This window comes from Tursiops truncatus, chromosome 5 (genome assembly GCF_011762595.2).
Source record: "Tursiops truncatus isolate mTurTru1 chromosome 5, mTurTru1.mat.Y, whole genome shotgun sequence".
In the NCBI taxonomy this organism is placed as follows: Eukaryota; Metazoa; Chordata; class Mammalia; order Artiodactyla; family Delphinidae; genus Tursiops; species Tursiops truncatus.
In genome coordinates this window covers 108139234-108157775 of record NC_047038.1, presented here as the reverse complement: position 1 = coordinate 108157775, position 18542 = coordinate 108139234, and the positions used below count along the sequence as shown (strand labels likewise).

General features: G+C 33.6%; 1 protein-coding gene across 4 annotated transcripts in view; it reads right to left on the bottom strand.

Annotated features, from left to right (window-relative positions):
- The window catches only part of LRBA (LPS responsive beige-like anchor protein), a 727902-nt gene that overhangs the window by 518417 nt on the left and 190943 nt on the right, over nucleotides 1-18542 (bottom strand). For all 4 annotated transcript variants that reach the window (XM_033857307.2, XM_033857309.2, XM_033857305.2 and 1 more), the window contains exons 31-33: nucleotides 17915-18045; nucleotides 8613-8691; nucleotides 6375-6508 (exon numbers count right to left, since the gene is read on the bottom strand). In XM_033857307.2, the coding sequence (XP_033713198.1) occupies nucleotides 6375-6508; nucleotides 8613-8691; nucleotides 17915-18045 (344 nt within the window). The remainder of the gene's footprint in view (nucleotides 1-6374; nucleotides 6509-8612; nucleotides 8692-17914; nucleotides 18046-18542) is intronic.

Sequence of the window (18542 nt, the reverse complement as noted above, 5' to 3'; positions counted from 1 at the left end):
CTAAGCAAACGTAAGTTTAAGTTCAAAGTAAACTAAGTATAACAACTAAAATAATTCCTCATGGCCCTCACACACCCCACAGAATTACCTTATTTCTTTCTCCACATTAAAGTTCTTGTGGGCATCCTATCCCATCCTATTCCCTTTCTTTAATCTTCTTGCTCTGTAGTTCTTTCTCTTTCCCTCTTTTAGTCATGATGCCTCATACCTGCTGACGCCACATGTTGGCATTCTGTAGCCTTACAAATAGTATTCAAGTTAAACAGGTTGTTCACCCCCTTCACTTTCTAGAAAAGTCAAAACCATTTTTCTCCATGTCTGAAAAAATGTGTAACGTAGAAATGATGGTAACAGTGTCAGCACTGGCATGAAAATTAGCTACAGAACATCTACATGTTGCATTAAGCAAACAGGCCATTAACTAGACTAAATTGTTGTTTCTATAGAGCTAAGATGACCATACCTCCTCAGGCTAATGCCAAGGCCGAAAGGAAGGGCACAGCAATACTCCATCTCTTATTGGTGGTGTAGCCTTTGTTGGTCTGAAAACCTGTCACTTTTCATAAAATGTTACCCGACTACAGGAAGTTCCATATATTTCAACTTCAAAAGCCACTACTTGCAGCAAGTAAATTCAGGTTTTTTCTACAACTATTATTCCTTACTGCTCGATTCTAAAGGAACCAGAATTCCTACCACCTTTCCTTTTCTGGCAAAGCATTTAGGCCCTGATCTGGCTCAGCCTTTCATATCCACTCAGATAATGAACAATAATGATTAAAAGGGTCTTGGGCCGTTCAAAGTTAGAAAGATTTCTAGATGTTCCTTTGTCTCTCTACAGCATATTGTAGGATAGTTCAATACTCGTACTTTCAAAAAATTACTTATTTCAGTCTTATTTCTCAATAATAAAGATTAGAAAACCACAGGAAGGTTGATACAACCACTGATCAGTGGGTTGAGTGTTCAAGGACAGTAAGATGTCAAATAACATTTCATAGTTTGATTAGAATGATTCATGTGTTTTTTAGAGTGAGATTTTATATATCTGTAAAGCATGGGTAGGGGGCGATGGAGGATTTTAAATGAGAAAGGGCTTCAGAAGACAAAAAAAGAGCTTATATTAGACCTCTAATACTAAGCTTCCTACCTAAAGGGCATCAATACTGCAAACAAAAATATATAACCTTGGGAATAAATAAACAGGAAATAATCCCAATAAGGGACTTGATATCAGATTACACAACTTAATCACATCTCTCTATGACCTAAATTGTTTTGTGACACTGGTTGCATGGACAAAAAAGCAAGAAATGATTTATAAATCAGTAAATCTGTCTTCAGATCTACATTCAGACTCTAAGGATTACCCAAAGGAAGGCCTTAAAACAACACTTGGAGTGAAGTTGTAAGTTGTTGCAGAAGCATCAATTTTCATTTTACACACACAAATCCTATTATTGTCCCACTTAGCAGAAAGTGAACAAGGTACTGTAGGCTCAGGGATCTGACTAGCCTCATAATCTGACCCTTGGGTTCAGTTTTCTTGGTTTTACCTTTGATTGATTTTTCAACAATATGGAATTTTAGTCTCCTCAAAAAAGACAAACTGAAAATGCCAAAGCCAAGAGATTTATACTCTTCTGGTGTTTCACAACCAAAGACCACTTCAATTTCTCCACCAGAGACTATTTATCCCACCTCTATTACCACTGTTTTTCCATACTATTAAACTCAGAAGTACTAAATGGCTTACCAGATATTAAGCTATCAACATCCGAATGCACTGAGATACCTAAATTCTCAAGTGTACCATGAAAAATGGTCATGACCATTTACTGTCTGGAACATAAGAACCCTGTTTGTTGTTTTATTTATTTATCTTAAGTCACCTTAAATAATTTACAAAAAGATAAAGCGATGGTGTAAACATTATTATAAGTTTCAGTAAGAATTTAAGCATAATAAACTCAAAAATTTTTCCCTGTTTTCCAGGTTTTGAAAGTATTTGTCTATAATTTGGATATAATTAACTGCTCCTCATGAATCTATAAACATGATATTCATCTTAAAAATACTGCTTCTAAATTTCAAATAAAATTCTAATAGGTGCAACTTTATCATTAATTCTGGTCCTTCTTCTTGAACTAACATCATCAAATGCAATACTTTGGAAAAGTTGGATTATTCAAAATTTTGTTGTAGAGAGAACAGCCATTTTCTTTTCTCTCGAATTCCAAAATATTTTCTTCTTTAGATTATAAACACCATTCAGAATGATTAATCAACTGAATTTTTTCATTTCTATATGAAATGCTCCTTCCAATTGTCTTCGGCATATACCTGCTTTAGTATCTATTCACTCAGAACTGCACCAAGTAAATTGTGGTGCACAGCCATCATGAACGATGGATGAACACTGTCACAGGCCTTCTTAGCAAAATGAGATGTCCCAGGTTCTTGTCACAAAACATTGTATAAATTTTGTAGAATGAAGTCCTTCCTCCTATTGAATGACACGATGCTGAGAAAACCAATTTCCTTTTTTGTCCACAGAAATATGCTGTGCATTAATGAAGTCCTGATTTGATAAAAATTATGAGTACTACTCCCTGTCTCCTCAAATTCACCCACAGTTGGTCTAGTAATTATAAAATGTCTTCTCCTGTCAATTTTTTTCACCTCACTATTATGGGCAGAAAATAAAAAATTCTGAATTCTTAACTATATTCAGTGAAAGCTAAAAATAAGACCACAAAGACGGTATCCACAGACTTCTTTTATACCAATATTTCTCAACCTTTTTTGAGGAGCCTAAGGAACATTTCAGACCATTTTTTCTTAACTGTGCCCCCATGAAATTTTAATGCTAAAGATAAACTATACAGACGTACTGTTGTCCATCAGAAGGTCAAAAACCACTGTAATGTCTAAGATACTTTTGCCCTCCCCAAATACCAGTTTTTGATCCCCCTGAAAAAACAAATTTATATCTTCTTAAAATACAATGCAATACTTTGGCCAACGCAGTAAGAAAACTGAGGGTGATCCAAGAGTGATGATTTGTTTTCCTAGGATTATAGGGGCAATTCCAGTATTCTTGTTTTCTTATTATTTTAGTCCTTAGTATAGCTAGAAATAACTGATGAGTAATGATAATTAGGAAAATGTTTTAAGATATAGGAAAATTAAGATCACAAAGACCTCATAATGAACCTTAGATTTATAAGAAGTGTCCAATGAAATCACTTAAGGTAATTGTCAGATAAAACAAACTTTTAAAAAAAGTAATCGTCTCTTTGTTTTTGGAAGATTTCTTTTAAAAAATAAAAGTAATAAAACATCAATTCTTACAACGGGTTATAACTACTTGAAAAAGGGGGTTAATATCACTAAAATTGAGCCAATCAGAAAATATGTGACTTTAGGCATGATGTAACATGAAGTATTACATCTAATTAAACTTTTAAACTTCAAGCCATCAGAAAATACACAAAATAGAGAAACTGTTAAATAACATCACCAAGAATAGCCAGAGTGCCAAAATGTATAACATTCTACAGAGCCACCAACCACATTTCTTCAATGAGTCAATAACATGAAAACAGAGGAAGAATGGGGGAAACTATTTGACATTAACATGGACTTAAGGGACATATCAAATTCAGTAAAACTGACTTTGGATCTTAATTGGAAGAAAATCAATATAAAAAAATCTTGTAAATAAAGATGAATATGGGCTGAGTATTACAGAATTATTATTAATATTATTAGGTATAATAGCAGCAATTATGATTATGTAAGAAAATATATTTTTATATGAATTATGAATTATTTAGGGGTGAAACAATGTGATGTCTGGGATTAACTGAAACACTAAAGCAAAACAAAGGGAGGTGGATATAACAATTATGGCAAAACAAAGATAGTCTGGGTAGTTGCCAAAAATAAGTTCATGGATATTAAAATTCCTACTTTGTAAATATTTTAAATGTTCATTTAAAATTATTAATAAAAATCACATTTAAAATTTAAAAGTAATAAATTTTCAAGTACCTGGTCACACAGCTAGTGACTGACAAGGGCTGAGGTATCCTGCCTTTTAGTCCAATGCTTTTTGAACAGAACTATGCTGGGATGACCTCCCTTCAACACTTTCCTGTTTTACAATGCATAAAACCACCACCCAAAGGATTCCTCACAACTTAAAATACATAAGCTATATAAAACTCTTAGATTTGTTTGCTATTTTTATGAACACAGACCAATGAGTAGTCACTGCTCAAGTTTATAGACGAGCAATAGTGCATCATCCTCTTTTTATCATTTTATCAGAATTTACCATAAGAAATTGATTCTAAATTAAATTTTGTTCCAGGATCTAGAATTGGCAAGTTTAATACTTCTGAGTATCTAAGGTGATACTATTTTTCTGGGTCTATTATAAAATTCAAAGATCAACTAAGTAGCCAAAATGTCTTGCTATACTGAAAGGCTAAAATTAATACATTCAATTTACTGTTACAAAATGAAATATAGTTAATAAGTTGTCACACCACTTTAAAAGAATAAATGTTTGATATGTGAAACATAAATTAGGGTGAAGTCCTTCAATGTATCAATTCACTTCCTTTCAAATTTTATTACTTCATTACGTCAAATAGTCCTTGGCTAAACAATTATATCCTTCAGCAGATGAAATAAATTTCCACCACAAACTTAGTTCAGTATTTCTAAAATCTGAACTTTTTTTCAAATAAATTCAGTGCTATTCTTTGACTATATGGAAATGATATCAATCATCACCAACTCCATATAAATTTAAAGCAGGGATGATAATGAAATTATTATTTTAGCTAATGATTATTACTCTTATAGATACATATTTTAAGGGTCAAATAAAGTGCTGATATCCCATAATTAACACTCAGATACAGATATCTTGAACATTAACCTATTTATAACTTTGATTACCATTATATCCTTATTTCTATAAAAAGAGGGGCTTTGGGCTTCCCTGGTGGCGCAGTAGTTGAAAGTCCACCTGCCGATGCAGGGGACACGGGCTCCTGCCCCGGTCCGTGAAGATCCCACATGCCGCAGAGCGGCTGGGCCCGTGAGCCATGGCCGCTGAGCCTGCGCATCCGGAGCCTGTGCTCCGCAACGGGAGAGGCCACAGCAGTGAGAGGCCCGCGTACCGCAAAAAAAAAAAAAAAAAAGAGGGGCTTTTTTCACAAGTTTTAAGAAATTCCTTAGGAGATCATCTAGTGACTGATAACCAACAAAAAGTCATGATAACTAAAGCTGTAAGTTGATATTTAAAGATACTTGCATACAGATAATTATGCTTTCCCATGATTTTTCAGCTTTAGGAGAATATGTGTCTCATCCTTAAACCATCTAACATGGATACAGACAAGCCAGACTTAGCAAACATCTAGTCCAAACACTTTTGAATGAAAAAAATCAATTTGACATTATCATTGATGAAAATCCTCTAGCTTCTCCTTAAAAAAATTCTAGCTATGGGAATGAAGATTTGTATTTTGAAGTCAGTCTGTTAAGCTCTTAAATAGAGCTAATCATTTGAAAAGTTGATCTCTGTTGAACTGATTCCTGCTGTCTGAGGAAATTCAAGGTCTACTTTCACTTGATTGAGTTAACCTCTTTAATATTAGAAGACACTTAACTATTTGACAAGTGCTTCGTGTAAAAAAAAAGTCCCAATACCCCTCCATCCATTCCATAAATAGCATGGTTTCCAATCCATGCAGCAACTTACTTACTATGCATGTTATCTAGTTTGACACAATCTCAAAGTACCCTACCTAGAAAAGATCCAGTAATCTATGTATGATATAAGCAAGATAGAGTAAAATACTACTGTTTTTTCTACTTATTTGTAAAACAGAATTCCACTAACAGAGACAAATAATGCATTCCTCATTTTCCTAATATGTAGCAATACACTATTGTTTATATAGATCTTAAATTCAAGTAAAATCTCAGGTAAATACCCCACTTATTACTATAACACCAGTCTCTCCAATTCTCAATTCTCATAGTTAATTTTAATGTATTAAAACATTTCTTAGTTCTTTCATTCAATACTTTTTTTTTCTTTTTTTATTGTTCCCCAAAACACACAGTAATAAATCTAATGCACACAAATCTCATGCAAATCACTGATAAAAAACCTTGAACAGATTAGAATAGCAGTCATGCCATATTCTTTAAAAGACATGTACAGACTCTTTGAGAAGCCTTGTCAAAGGCTGAAAACAAACAATAAAACTCCATGCATCTCTTATTATTCATTTCAGTTTTCAACCCTGTAGTTTAAATGTATGTATGAAGAAAGAAGAATCACTTACTTGTTCCTTCTATAAGCAGTTCTTGTCCATGGCTACCCAAAAGTGTCCGAGAAAGAAAAGGTGCAAAATCTACAAATATCTCTCGTAGAAGAGGAGCTGCCTTTTCCAAAGCATGTTCGAGCCTCTCTGTAATACTAATAGAATGATGTTAAGTTACCTGTACTATTCATTAGTATTTATCAGTTTTCTAGTTTTTAAAATGAGTTTTCATAGAACTGTAAAATTATGTGAAAATTTTAAAATTACCTAAAGATTCACTATTGCTATGCACACCATTCCTTCTGCCTGTAATATACTTTTTTGTTTGTTTGTTTTGTTTTTTAACATCTTTATTGGGGTATAATTGCTTTACAATGGTGTGTTAGTTTCTGCTTTATAACAAAGTGAATCAGTCATACATAAACTGGAATATCCTTTTTTATTCTGTTGTATATTGCCACCCCAGCCCTCACAAACAACCTGGTTAACAACCACTCCAAACATCAGCTCTTACTGGAAGGCTTAACTGGCCAGTAGAGAGCACTTGATTTTAGCCCCATCACAACATAAACAAACTATCAATCTTTTAACAAATTTTCTATTGACCATTAAACCATGAGCACCTTCAGATCAAGAACTATGCCTTCACTTCTAAGTTCTCAGCTCCAGCTGAGAACTCAATAATTACAAACTCAATAATGTTTATAAACTGAAAGAATCAGTCTATATTCTTTTTCACTAACATCTATCTCTATAAACAATTTCTTTCTAATGCAAGCTGAACAACTTCTCACTTGCAAATAGTATACTGGCACATTTATAATGATATCAATTTACTCAATATATCTCTTTGTGACTATATGTACATATATTCTTATATACATGTATACACACATAAACCCATACGTATATATACACACAGTTGTCCCTCGGTTTTCACAGTGGAACGGTTCCAAGACTCCCTACAGATACCAAAATCTGTGGATGCTCAGGTCCCTTATGTAAAAGGGCATAGTATTTGCATATAACCTATATTTTAAATCATATCTAAATTACCTATAATATCTAATACAATGTAAATACAATGTAAATGCTATATAAATAGTTGCCAATGTCAAACTATCGTGTGTGGAATGGATGGACGACAAGGTCCTACAAACTGTAATGGAAAAGAATATATATATATATATATATATATGGCTGGGTCACTTTGCTGTACAGCAGAAATTAACACAACATTGTATAAGTCAACTATACTTCAATAAAATTTTTTTTTAATTTTAAAAAAGAAAACTACAAAAAAAGAAACATCAAAAAAAATAGTTGCCAGTGTGAGACAAATTTTTGCTTTGTGGAACTTTCTGGAAATTTTGTTTTAATATTTTCAATCTGTGGTTGGTTGGATCCATGTCCAGCGGTATACATATATATATATTTAATGAGTTTAAAAAAAACAAGCCCTCTGCATTTCAGGAAATTCAGTTTCTAACTTATGAACCAAACATATATATAAACAGCCACTACTTATTAACTATTCCTACAAAGAGTACTTTCTATTCATACAACCAACAAGAGATGCTACTGAAACTATCAACTGGTAAGCTGCTGGAAACTTCTGTGCTCAATAACCATCTCTTCCCAGGTACTATCCATAAAACTATTTCTCTCTACTTATCTCATGGATCCTCTTATCCCTGGATGACATCACAACTACAAGCCTACACTTGTAGCACCCAAGTACGTTTATTTTTAAAGTGTTATGCATTTCCCAATTGTAATAAGGCAGATTAAGAACTCTAGTCACAAAGGCCCTAGTAGTGGAATATATTCACAGCCTTCCAAATTAGAATTTGAAATGCATATACCCAATTAAACAAGATAACTGACAGTAAAAATCTATCTATAATTCAGTATCAATATAAACTTCTTATTTCAACATTTCTAGGGAAGATGAACAATGAATTCCAAATGTTCAATCTACAATCATATGAAACGTAAGCCATAAGCTACTAACTACCTGTGAAATTAAATATTTGTTATGCATTCCATATTTATTAATCACAAAAAGCTACTTCTTGGGAATCTTTTACATCTCATAATCTTTAAGAAGGCACTTCTAAAATACTCCCAAGCCTCTAAACGTCATGTATGTTTTTTAAAAAAGAAACAAAGTAAATTTTTCTAAAAATTGTAGCTAGACATTTTTAAGAGTCATCAAAAGGAATAAATCACAAATATCCAAGTTAGTAGCTTGAATACCTCATATTCGAAACTTGGTCTTGTGGAACTGAACCAACTGTTGGAACTGCAGGTAATTTTGCATTAGATGATCTACCACCTATAAAAGAAAATAACCATTCAGGGGATTTTCTGTTTTTAGATACAAGAATTCAAACAAAAAAGATATCCTGATAGCAAGTTACCAAAAAACATACTATACTGCATTTTTAAATGCCTATTAATTTGGATAATATTAAAATCTACCAATTAACAAGGTTTTTCTTGAATCATTTAATATAAAAATCTCAGTTACCAGTTCAATTATCACACCAAGCAGTCCTTCCACCCATCAGCTGAAAACGTAATAGAAAAGTAAATTCTGACTCACTAAAGTGGGGTCATGATTCCTTTCATTGAACATCAAGTGGCAACAGAGATTTACAATTAGAAACTTTTTTAATTGAAGCAAAAAACAGAAACGGTTAATTCCAAATTTAGCTTAAATAGGTATGCCTCATTACCATGAAAACTGTCTTTATTCAGCCACCAAATAACTTCTGCTATACCCTGAATGCTTCTGAGTCTAGTCCAGCAAACATTATGCAATAACCACCTGAGAAACCTTTCTTAAATGATACAAGCAGAACACACTCCCTCATGTGCATCCTCACTGTAATTAGTAAATAACCTGTTGTTTGCATTTGTCACATTGTATTTCAATTGGTTTTTTAAATGTCCTTTTTCCTAGTATACTAATCTTTTTGAAAGCAGAGATCTCATCTTTTTCATCCATCGATCTCTAGCACCTAGACAAACTGACACAATACAAGGTTCTCAATTTATGTTAATTGCAGAAATGATTCCCTTAATCATTCCATCCCCATATTTTAGTAGGTCAATCTTCCCACCTGGTATATACTTCCCTCTCTAGTTCCTACAATTTTATGTCCCTATCTTTGTTCAAACTACTTTGTAAAATTAATTTTCACCATGTGATCTTATTTTACTCTCCAATGAACACTCCCAGATGTCCTTACTCTTGTATATCTGTATTGTTAAATGCCCACTCACCATCTTATAGCACAAGATGTTCAAACTACCTTGCCCTATACAAGAGCTACCTCCTTTATGTTTTCAACAAATAACTGTGCTTATAAATTTTACTTGGCAAGAGAAAAATAATTACCAGGAACTTAACTCTGACAGAGTCAAAGAATGGATAGGTACAGAAACAACACACAGTATGAGAAGTATTGAAAAAGTCTAGAAGACTAATTTGGAGGATAATTTACTGAGGCTTGAAGAGTTCTAAAAAGCTCAAGAAAGTAGGGGAAAAATAAAGTTCCCATTTAACAATCAGGATATATGGGATAGAAAAGCATTCAATTTAAGCTAGGAGTAGGACCTGAAGAAACAGAAGAGCCATTTTCTTTCTAAGGACAATAATAGGGAGAAGGAAGAAAAGAATGGACACGCACACAGTGTCAAATGCCCCTCTCTGACACAGGGACCATAAGAGTCACTGGAATCCAACTGAGATGATAGCCTAACAACCTGGACAGTATAGGCAGAGGAGGTATGCACAACTTGCTTGCAGCTGCAATCCAAGAAGTAAAGTTTCTCTTTCTAAAAGTAGTGTCCTAAAAGGGCACCAAGTTAGTATTAGAGCAGACTGAAATCCCATCACAATTCTATAGAAAGGTAGACCAAGAAAGGCAGCAAACATATTGAAGCAAATGAAACAAAGATGCAAAGCTTATAGACAAGGAGGGAAGAGGGCCTCAAAGGATTCTGGAACCTATCAGGATGCACTATCAGAGATCAGATTCTTTTGATCTATTCTTAAAACTTCAGGCATGGGTAGCCTGGAAACACCTCAAGGAGACAAAGTGGTGTGGACAGAAAGATAAAAGAAAGATATAAGAAGAAATGTTCACCTAGGATGTAGAAAGAAAGATGGCAGAAACAGATGAGAAGGTAGAAAAGCAGCCTCTTTGACATCTGGGAGCTGGCCCTGTAATGTCAACTAGGCCCTGGCGTTGTTAAGAGCTGGCTTAGAGCCCCCAGCTAGGTCTTGTTATTCTCTCCCTGAATATAAACAATTTCATAAAACAGCAACATCAGACAAAGCCATGCCATGACCATGATGAATCAACATAAAACAATACCACTCTGTAATCATGCCCCAACAGACAAAAACATGAACTCCAGCCAAATAACAAAGATGGTCAAACATCCCAAATCTTAATATGAAAGATTGCTGTTTCTTTACAAATTAGAGCTTTACCCTCATTCAAGTCTTCCACGATTCTAGGTAAGATTTATTAGGATATTTAATCATAGAATTACCCATGCTTTCTGACAGAAGAAAGCCCCACTTCCTTAACCCCTCCCCAAAATCATCATTTTTTCTAGTTATTTTTTAATTACACAAAGCACGAATACATCCATATTTTTAAATTCAGCAGTGTTTTGCACAAACCCTCCTAGTCCCAGTCCCTCCCCAAAGGCAGCCACTATCAGCAATTTGGAATATATCCTTTCAGACTCTGTTCTTTGCACTTACGTGCAAGCTCAAATCCTATAATAAATCTTTTCTAACACACTATTCCTGAGATGCCCCAAGTTTCACTATGTGCATTCTCCCTCACTGACTTAGTCAACCAAAGGTTTACTACTGGGATCTTTGGCTGGAGAATATTGACACAGACTTTAGATGAAGTTGGGCAGAGAAAGATGGCAATCATGGGCTTATTTTAAAAGAACCAGAATTTAATAAATCTCTAAGTAAGAATTCTTTTCCAGACAACCTATTTCATCGTGATAAGATGCACATTTTTCTACATGGTAACATCTCTCAAATTAATGCATTTTACAAAGGCATCTTAGCAATTGTAGTCAGCCAGAAGTTGAAATCTAATTGTGAGAAAACACAGTGGATAAAATCAAGAACGCAGCAGCAGAATCAAATCTGAAATTTGGTAAATGACTAAAGGAGGAATTGCGTAACTCTTTGAATTCATTATTTTGCCAATGTAAAACCTCAAGATTACATAAACTAAAGGAAAAACGGTTGAATAATTAATATAAATATACTGTCTGAATACAGGGATACCTCGGAGATATGTTGGGTTTGGTTCCAGACCACAACAAAGTGAATATCACAATAAAGCAAGTCACACAAATTGTTTCGTTTCCCAGTGCATACAAAATCATCTGACAGGGCTTCCCTGGTGGCGCAGTGGTTGAGAGTCTGCCTGCCGATGCAAGGGACACGGGTTCGTGCCCCAGTCCGAGAGGATTCCACATGCCGCGGAGCGGCTGGACCCGTGAGCCATGGCCGCTGGGCCTGCGCATCCGGAGCCTGTGCTCCGCATTGGGAGAGGCCACAACAGTGAGAGGCCCGCGTACCGCAAAAAATAAAAATAAAAATAAAAAATAAAAGGCCTAATTGGTATTTTTTCTTGAGCTTTTCTGAAGTTGATGAAAAGGAACACATAAGGCCTCATCTACTTAAAAAGAGATAGAAGTAATAAATTGCAAGAAAATGTTTGTATGAGGCTTCAATTCAGACAGTAGTTTAAAACAACATTAGCTTTTACTGCACAAATTGAGACTAATTTTAATGAGGTGAAATATATATATATCAAAATTTGAAAAAGTCAAGGAGCATTGGTGGCTCTACATGAAACAGTAACAAAAACGCTTTCTTGACACTACCCTAGAAATAATGCCAATTTTCAAACCTTAAAAAGACTAGAGCAGAAAGGGATTTTTTATAAAGTGATCTTTTCAAATCATAAGAAAATACATTACCAACAAAGATAAGTGAATCAACTAGCAATTGTTTTAAGGAAAAAAAAATCACATAAAAAATAAATATATCAGTAATTTCACACCAGGTTGACCTTCATTCCTACCAGACAGAAAAATGTAACTTCCAAATACATTCAGCATTTTTTCAACTCAGCTTAAAAAATCATAAATTTATGACAAATTTGTTTTTAATCAATTTAACAATAAAAATATTTTCAACAAGTGATCAAACATGTAAATTCAGAAGCTACTTCCAACATATGGAATGGTACTGACTTATCTTTTCCTTATCCTTGCACTGATAAACTGGCTCCTTCAAACTGACAGTCTTCCAGACATTCAAAAGAACAAAAGGGAAAATGTAAATAGATCATCTGTCTAGCATCTATCCAATAGCCGATTGTTAATTCAAGGTCCCTAAGGGTCTACATAAATAATGTCCTTTGCAAAAAAGTACTATTAATACAAATGCCAATATTTAATCCCTAAACACGGTTATTTTTTTAATTGCCTTCTCTCTCCTTTTCTCCCTCTTTCCCTCCCCACCCATTCCAGACCAATTCAGGGAGGGATAGTCTATATGCCCAGCTAAAATTCTTCATTAAATAAAAGAAACTTTTATTGGATAAGTAAAGATAAGCCTCTTGGGTCAAAGATTATATAAAGCAAAGAATCAAAATTTTCCTTCAACATTAAAAATAAACATACTAATTTATAATATGCATGGCTCTGATACACAGTAGAGCCTAATACTCTGGTAAGTAGTGTAACTGTTAAATTTTGCAAATTAGCAAACACTCAGCACATAAATTATTTAAGAACAGTCTGTTTAGTTCCTTCATTGGGTTAGCTTCAATTTTGTTTTAATCGTTTACGCTTTGCAAATCAAACATATTTGAAAACACCACCGGACATTTGAAAAAAGAGTAACTGCATCTTAACACATACTGTAGTCTGGACAATTAAACCTTTACTAATGAGTAACTAAAATTTACAGATTTTGATATATTTACTAAAAACTCTATTTTCTCTTTTAGTGTTCTTTATAAATAAATATGCATACACAAAGGGCAAACCTTGTTTCTTCTGATGAATCTTTTACCACTTCTTACGAAAGGTTTGCCATTATTATTATATTACACTTTTTTGCTAATAAAATGCTACAAAAGCTAAGAAACATTATTCAAACTAAAATCTGAAATTTGTATGAGTCAAAACTTGGATACTGATCATAGTTTTAATAATGTACACTGTTTTAAAAGGTATTTCCAGGGCTTCCCTGGTGGCACAGTGGTTAAGAATCCGCCTGCCGATGCAGGGGACAAGAGTTCGAGCCCGGCCCGGGAAGATCTCACATGTCGCGGAGCAACTAATCCCGTGCACCACAACTACTGAGCCTGCACGCACTCTAGAGCTCACGTGCCACAACTACTGAAGGCAGTGCGCCTAGAGCCCGTGCTCCGCAACAAGAGAAGCCACTGCAATGAGAAGCCCGCGCACCTCAACAAAGAGTAGCCCCGCTCGCCTCAACTAGAGAAAGCCCACGCACAGCAACAAAGACCCAATGCAGCCAAAAATAAAAATAAAAAATAAAATTTTTTAAATAAATAAAAATAAAATGTATTAACAAATCCTTAATTTTTTCACAAAATTATAAAATTATTTGGGTGGTAATGTTTTGACAGAAAAATCTTTGACCTCACATAAGTTGACAAGTTCTCATTCTTTTTCTGGGATCCAGTCCTAGTTTGTCTTTAATTGTGCCACACGTAAAACATAGAAATCCCATTTTGATATCAAAATTTCCAAATAGTTTAAACTTTTTTGCTACAAAACTCATATTTTATGTTTTCTGTTCAACATGGTTTCTTCCAAGGAAGTTCCCATTTTTGCTAATGTACTATGTACTATCGAGTATATTTTTTTATTAACCAATAATCTATTACTAACTATGAGCAGTTCACTTTTTGTTGCTGACTCACTATAAAATTCAGAACTGAAGTTGTCCCAAGACACAAAGGTTTACGGTCCACAGAGACAGATATTAACTGTACTAAAATAATCCAAGATCAAACCAAGAATAATACCTAAGTTACCCAGATCTGCAAGAATAAACTGCCCAGCTCACCATGTAATCACAATAGCAATCAATTCATTCACAAATCATTTTTCCCAAATCTTGCTTGAACCAGAAGCAGCATAATAAGCTTTGATATACTGTATAGCCTATTTTTTTTAATGGCAAATAACTTAAATCAAGAGATCTACCAAAAAGAAAACAAAAATCTATCAGCTAAAAATATTGATGGCAGAGAGATAACTATTTGTTTGAATTCCAAGTGAAAAGAGAATAGACTACAAGGGCAAGTATAGTAGGCAAAGCACGAAAAATAGGGCTGTAGGAGAGTAAGAAATAGGATGACTGAAAACACTCAGTTGGGTTAGATTTCTTATCAAGGCAGTAATGTTCATGGCAGCAATCAATGGAATGGAAATAATAAACTAAAATCGAGACACCATATAAGTGAAAACAAGAGCCTAGTGACAGAGGAAGAGGAAAGGAAAAGTCAGGTATGGAAATCAAAACAAGTGACAAAAATAAAGACCATCATCACAAGAACAACTCAGAATGACTTGTCATTTTTAAAAAGGAACGAATTTTTTTTTAAATAAAGGGAGCTAAATAAAGGAAATGAACTACAAATTCTACCCCAAAATGGAAAAAACTGGGAACTATTTGAGAAACACTACCACCACAAGTTATACAAAATTTAAATAAGAGGGGGAAAAGGGTACATTATGGGCTGGATACAGGGTTTTGTGGGGTTTTACCAATAAATATGATAGTCTTCAAGATAGCAAATTATTTTGTAATTCTGCATATGGTTCTTCAGGGTATTTTACATTGTAATGAACTTACTGGAAAATATACAATGGCTTCAGAAAGAAATTTGTTATGCTGTTTTATATCAAATATTACTCATATATCAGCTTTCTTTCTGTTTCTTATCTCTTCTGAAGACTGCATGAATTTTTTTTTCTTTCCCTTGTACTAATTTTATTTACTTGTTTAACATTTTTTCTGGCTTTATTGAAATAAGTCAAAGACTGCATGAATTTTGAAAAATATATTTAAAAGAAATCAGAGGATCCTATTTACCTTGCCCCATAAACTGAAATTAAAGGGTAATATATTCAAAATAAGATGATAATATTTTACTCAGTGTACTGTGAACCTCTGAATTTACTACATATGCTCTGGGAAGTTATTAGGAATTCACTATTACTGAATTTAAAAGACAGCAGAAAGTTTCATAGATATTAGTAACATCTGACTTTTTCCCAACAGGGGCTTGTCTAGAAAAATCACAGTTGATTTTTTTTAAGGCCTTTGGATGGAGGTGGAAGAACAGAAATTTGCGTAACCAGTCCAAAACAGATCCCCAAATTGCTGCTTCTCCAAAGTAAAAAAAAAAAAAAAAAGTATCAGAGTATAATGATGAAGGAAATAAAGAAGGAGAAAATAAAGAAGAGGAAATTTTGCTGGAGTTCTACACTTACTTTCCTTTATTGTTTCTCACTAAGACAATGAATGATGAAAAACAAAATGTAACACATATACCACACTATTGCAAGATGTTAACAACAGAGAAATGCAGAGAGAGTGAGGTTGAGAGCATATATGGGAACTCCCTACTTTCCTTTCTATTTTTCTATAACCTAAAACTGACCTAAAATATAAGGTCTATTAATCTTAAAAAATGTTTTAATAAAGTAAAAAACAAGGCAGCACAAAACTGTCTACTACCACTGCAGCTTTTGGTTTCCTTGTGGATATTTTTCTTCAACAACTATTCTTTCCTAATTATAAAAATAATACAGGATTACTGATAAATTTTTGGAAAATATACTAAAATTAAAAATTTTGAAAATCAAAATTTCCATTAATTCATGGAAATAATCAAGTAACTTCAGAGTACATTTCCTTGCTTCTTCCATGTATGAAAAGTATATACATACTTCACATAGTTACGATTTCATAGCATGTAAAGTATTGCATGTAATTTTTTTTTTACTTAACCTACTGTGAGCATTTTCTATTGTCACTTAACACTAAGAAATTTGTAAAGAATTAATCACATTTAAAACTTTGAAAAAAAGTTTTTGTTAGCACAAGTAAAATAACTACAATGAAAGGAAAAAGAAAAGCAGGAAAGACAAAAGAAATAAACAATCCTGGGACTTCCCTGGTGGTGCAGTGGTTAAGACTCCATGCTCCCAATGCAGGGGGCCCAAGTTCGATCCCTGGTCAGGGAACTAGATCCCACATGCATGCTGCAACTAAGAGTTCACATGCCACAACTAAGGAGCCCACATGCCGCAACTAAGGAGCCTGCTTGCCACAACTAAAACCCGCAACCAAATAAATTTAAATAAATAAATATTTTTTTTAAAAATACTAGTCTTGTTTCTGGAACACATGATACATAGTACACAGAAAGGAAAAATTAAATGTCCCTGACAACTGGCTAGTAGAAACTCAAGTTAGCAGCAAAACTCGCTGAGATATACCGGTTTACCAAATAAAGGTAGAACATTGGATAGGAGGCCTGAGATGTCGCAAAAGATGAAGGAAAAACATTATTTCTGATTTTAACATAATCCACCTAGTCATTCCTTCAAAATTCCTTTTATTTTTCATTAATCTCATCCTAGAGTAACAAGAGAGGATGACTCCTTTGGGGGATTAATTTTTTTTTTTTTTTAGTTTTTTGGGTTTTTTTTTAATGAAATAGCACAACACTTAGAAATACACTACTTATATAAAATAATATTCCCTTTGTCCTAACTTGGTCTTTTTAATATCACATAGTCTTCAAGTTCACCTGCTATTATCACTGAGCTTCCAATCAACATCTAGGGATATAGGATCTTGCACCCATACATGTGCACCAAAAGGCTTTTACGTTAGGAAGGAATAGAGAGAGAGAGGCGGGGCAAAAATCAAATTGTAGTAAGAGTTATTGAACTACAATGACTAATGCTAGAATGATGATAGACTTGAGGGCAGCATTCCCTTTCCAAGCATCTAATTCAAAAACTATGCAAGAGAAAGCAAAGTACTGGATACCATATAAACATCTGGCAACTGATAACCAGATTAAAAGACCAAATGTCAGCAAAACTTTCTCATATTAACCACTATCTACACACATCTTCTCAAGTGAAAGGAAAGGAAAAAAGTATTTTAATACATCTGTCATTCATTCAACCACCCAACCAGCAGCATCCAATTTGTCATACACTACTATGTTTAAGTGGAGAAAGTATTAAAATCCTTGATTTAATTTATTTCATATTACTCAAAAATGATGATTCAGAAAATCATCAAATAATCAACAACATAATACAAAAGCATAATCATTCAAAATATGCCTAATAAAACTATTTAACTTAATCAAAAATCCTAAGCTTTGCAATGGGATTAAGAACTTTTTTGTTGAAATCGCTGATAACAAACTCACCAGGTGATTCTCCCCCCACATCTGAGGCTTGGGCTGAATCTACTGAAGAAACCACACTGACAGCATTGGTAGGTATACTTGTAAGTGTTGAAGGTAAGACTGCTGATTTTTTTGTTGCCACGATGACACTTCTGTAATAAAGAAAGTAAATAAATTTTAAAATACAGAAAATCACTCAAGTTAATTACATGAATTTCAAAACAGAAAATAGGAAACCAACTTCTTTTTCCTAACTTTTTCTTATCTCTATTTTGATGTACAACCTAGAATATACTCTCAATAAGAAATCTCTTCAGTGGTGTTCACAGTTATTTATACTTCATTTTTTTAGAATCGAGACAATGTTCTACAAAAATATAATAATCAGTTTTAACATTTCAATTTATATTTATAATATTCTTTAAATTTAGGATCATCTTTAATTATCCACCTTAAAATATAACCAAAGGTATATAGGAAAATAGGAATTTGGCATTCAAATGGAAAATTAATTAACTTTTTCTTAACCTCAGAAGTGAAGCAGAAAACTCAACATGCTTCTGTAAGGATTTTAAAGCACCACTAAGTTGAAATCATAAAACCTTAGAAATCTTATAAGGTTAAGAAAATGCAGGTATGAACAATTTTT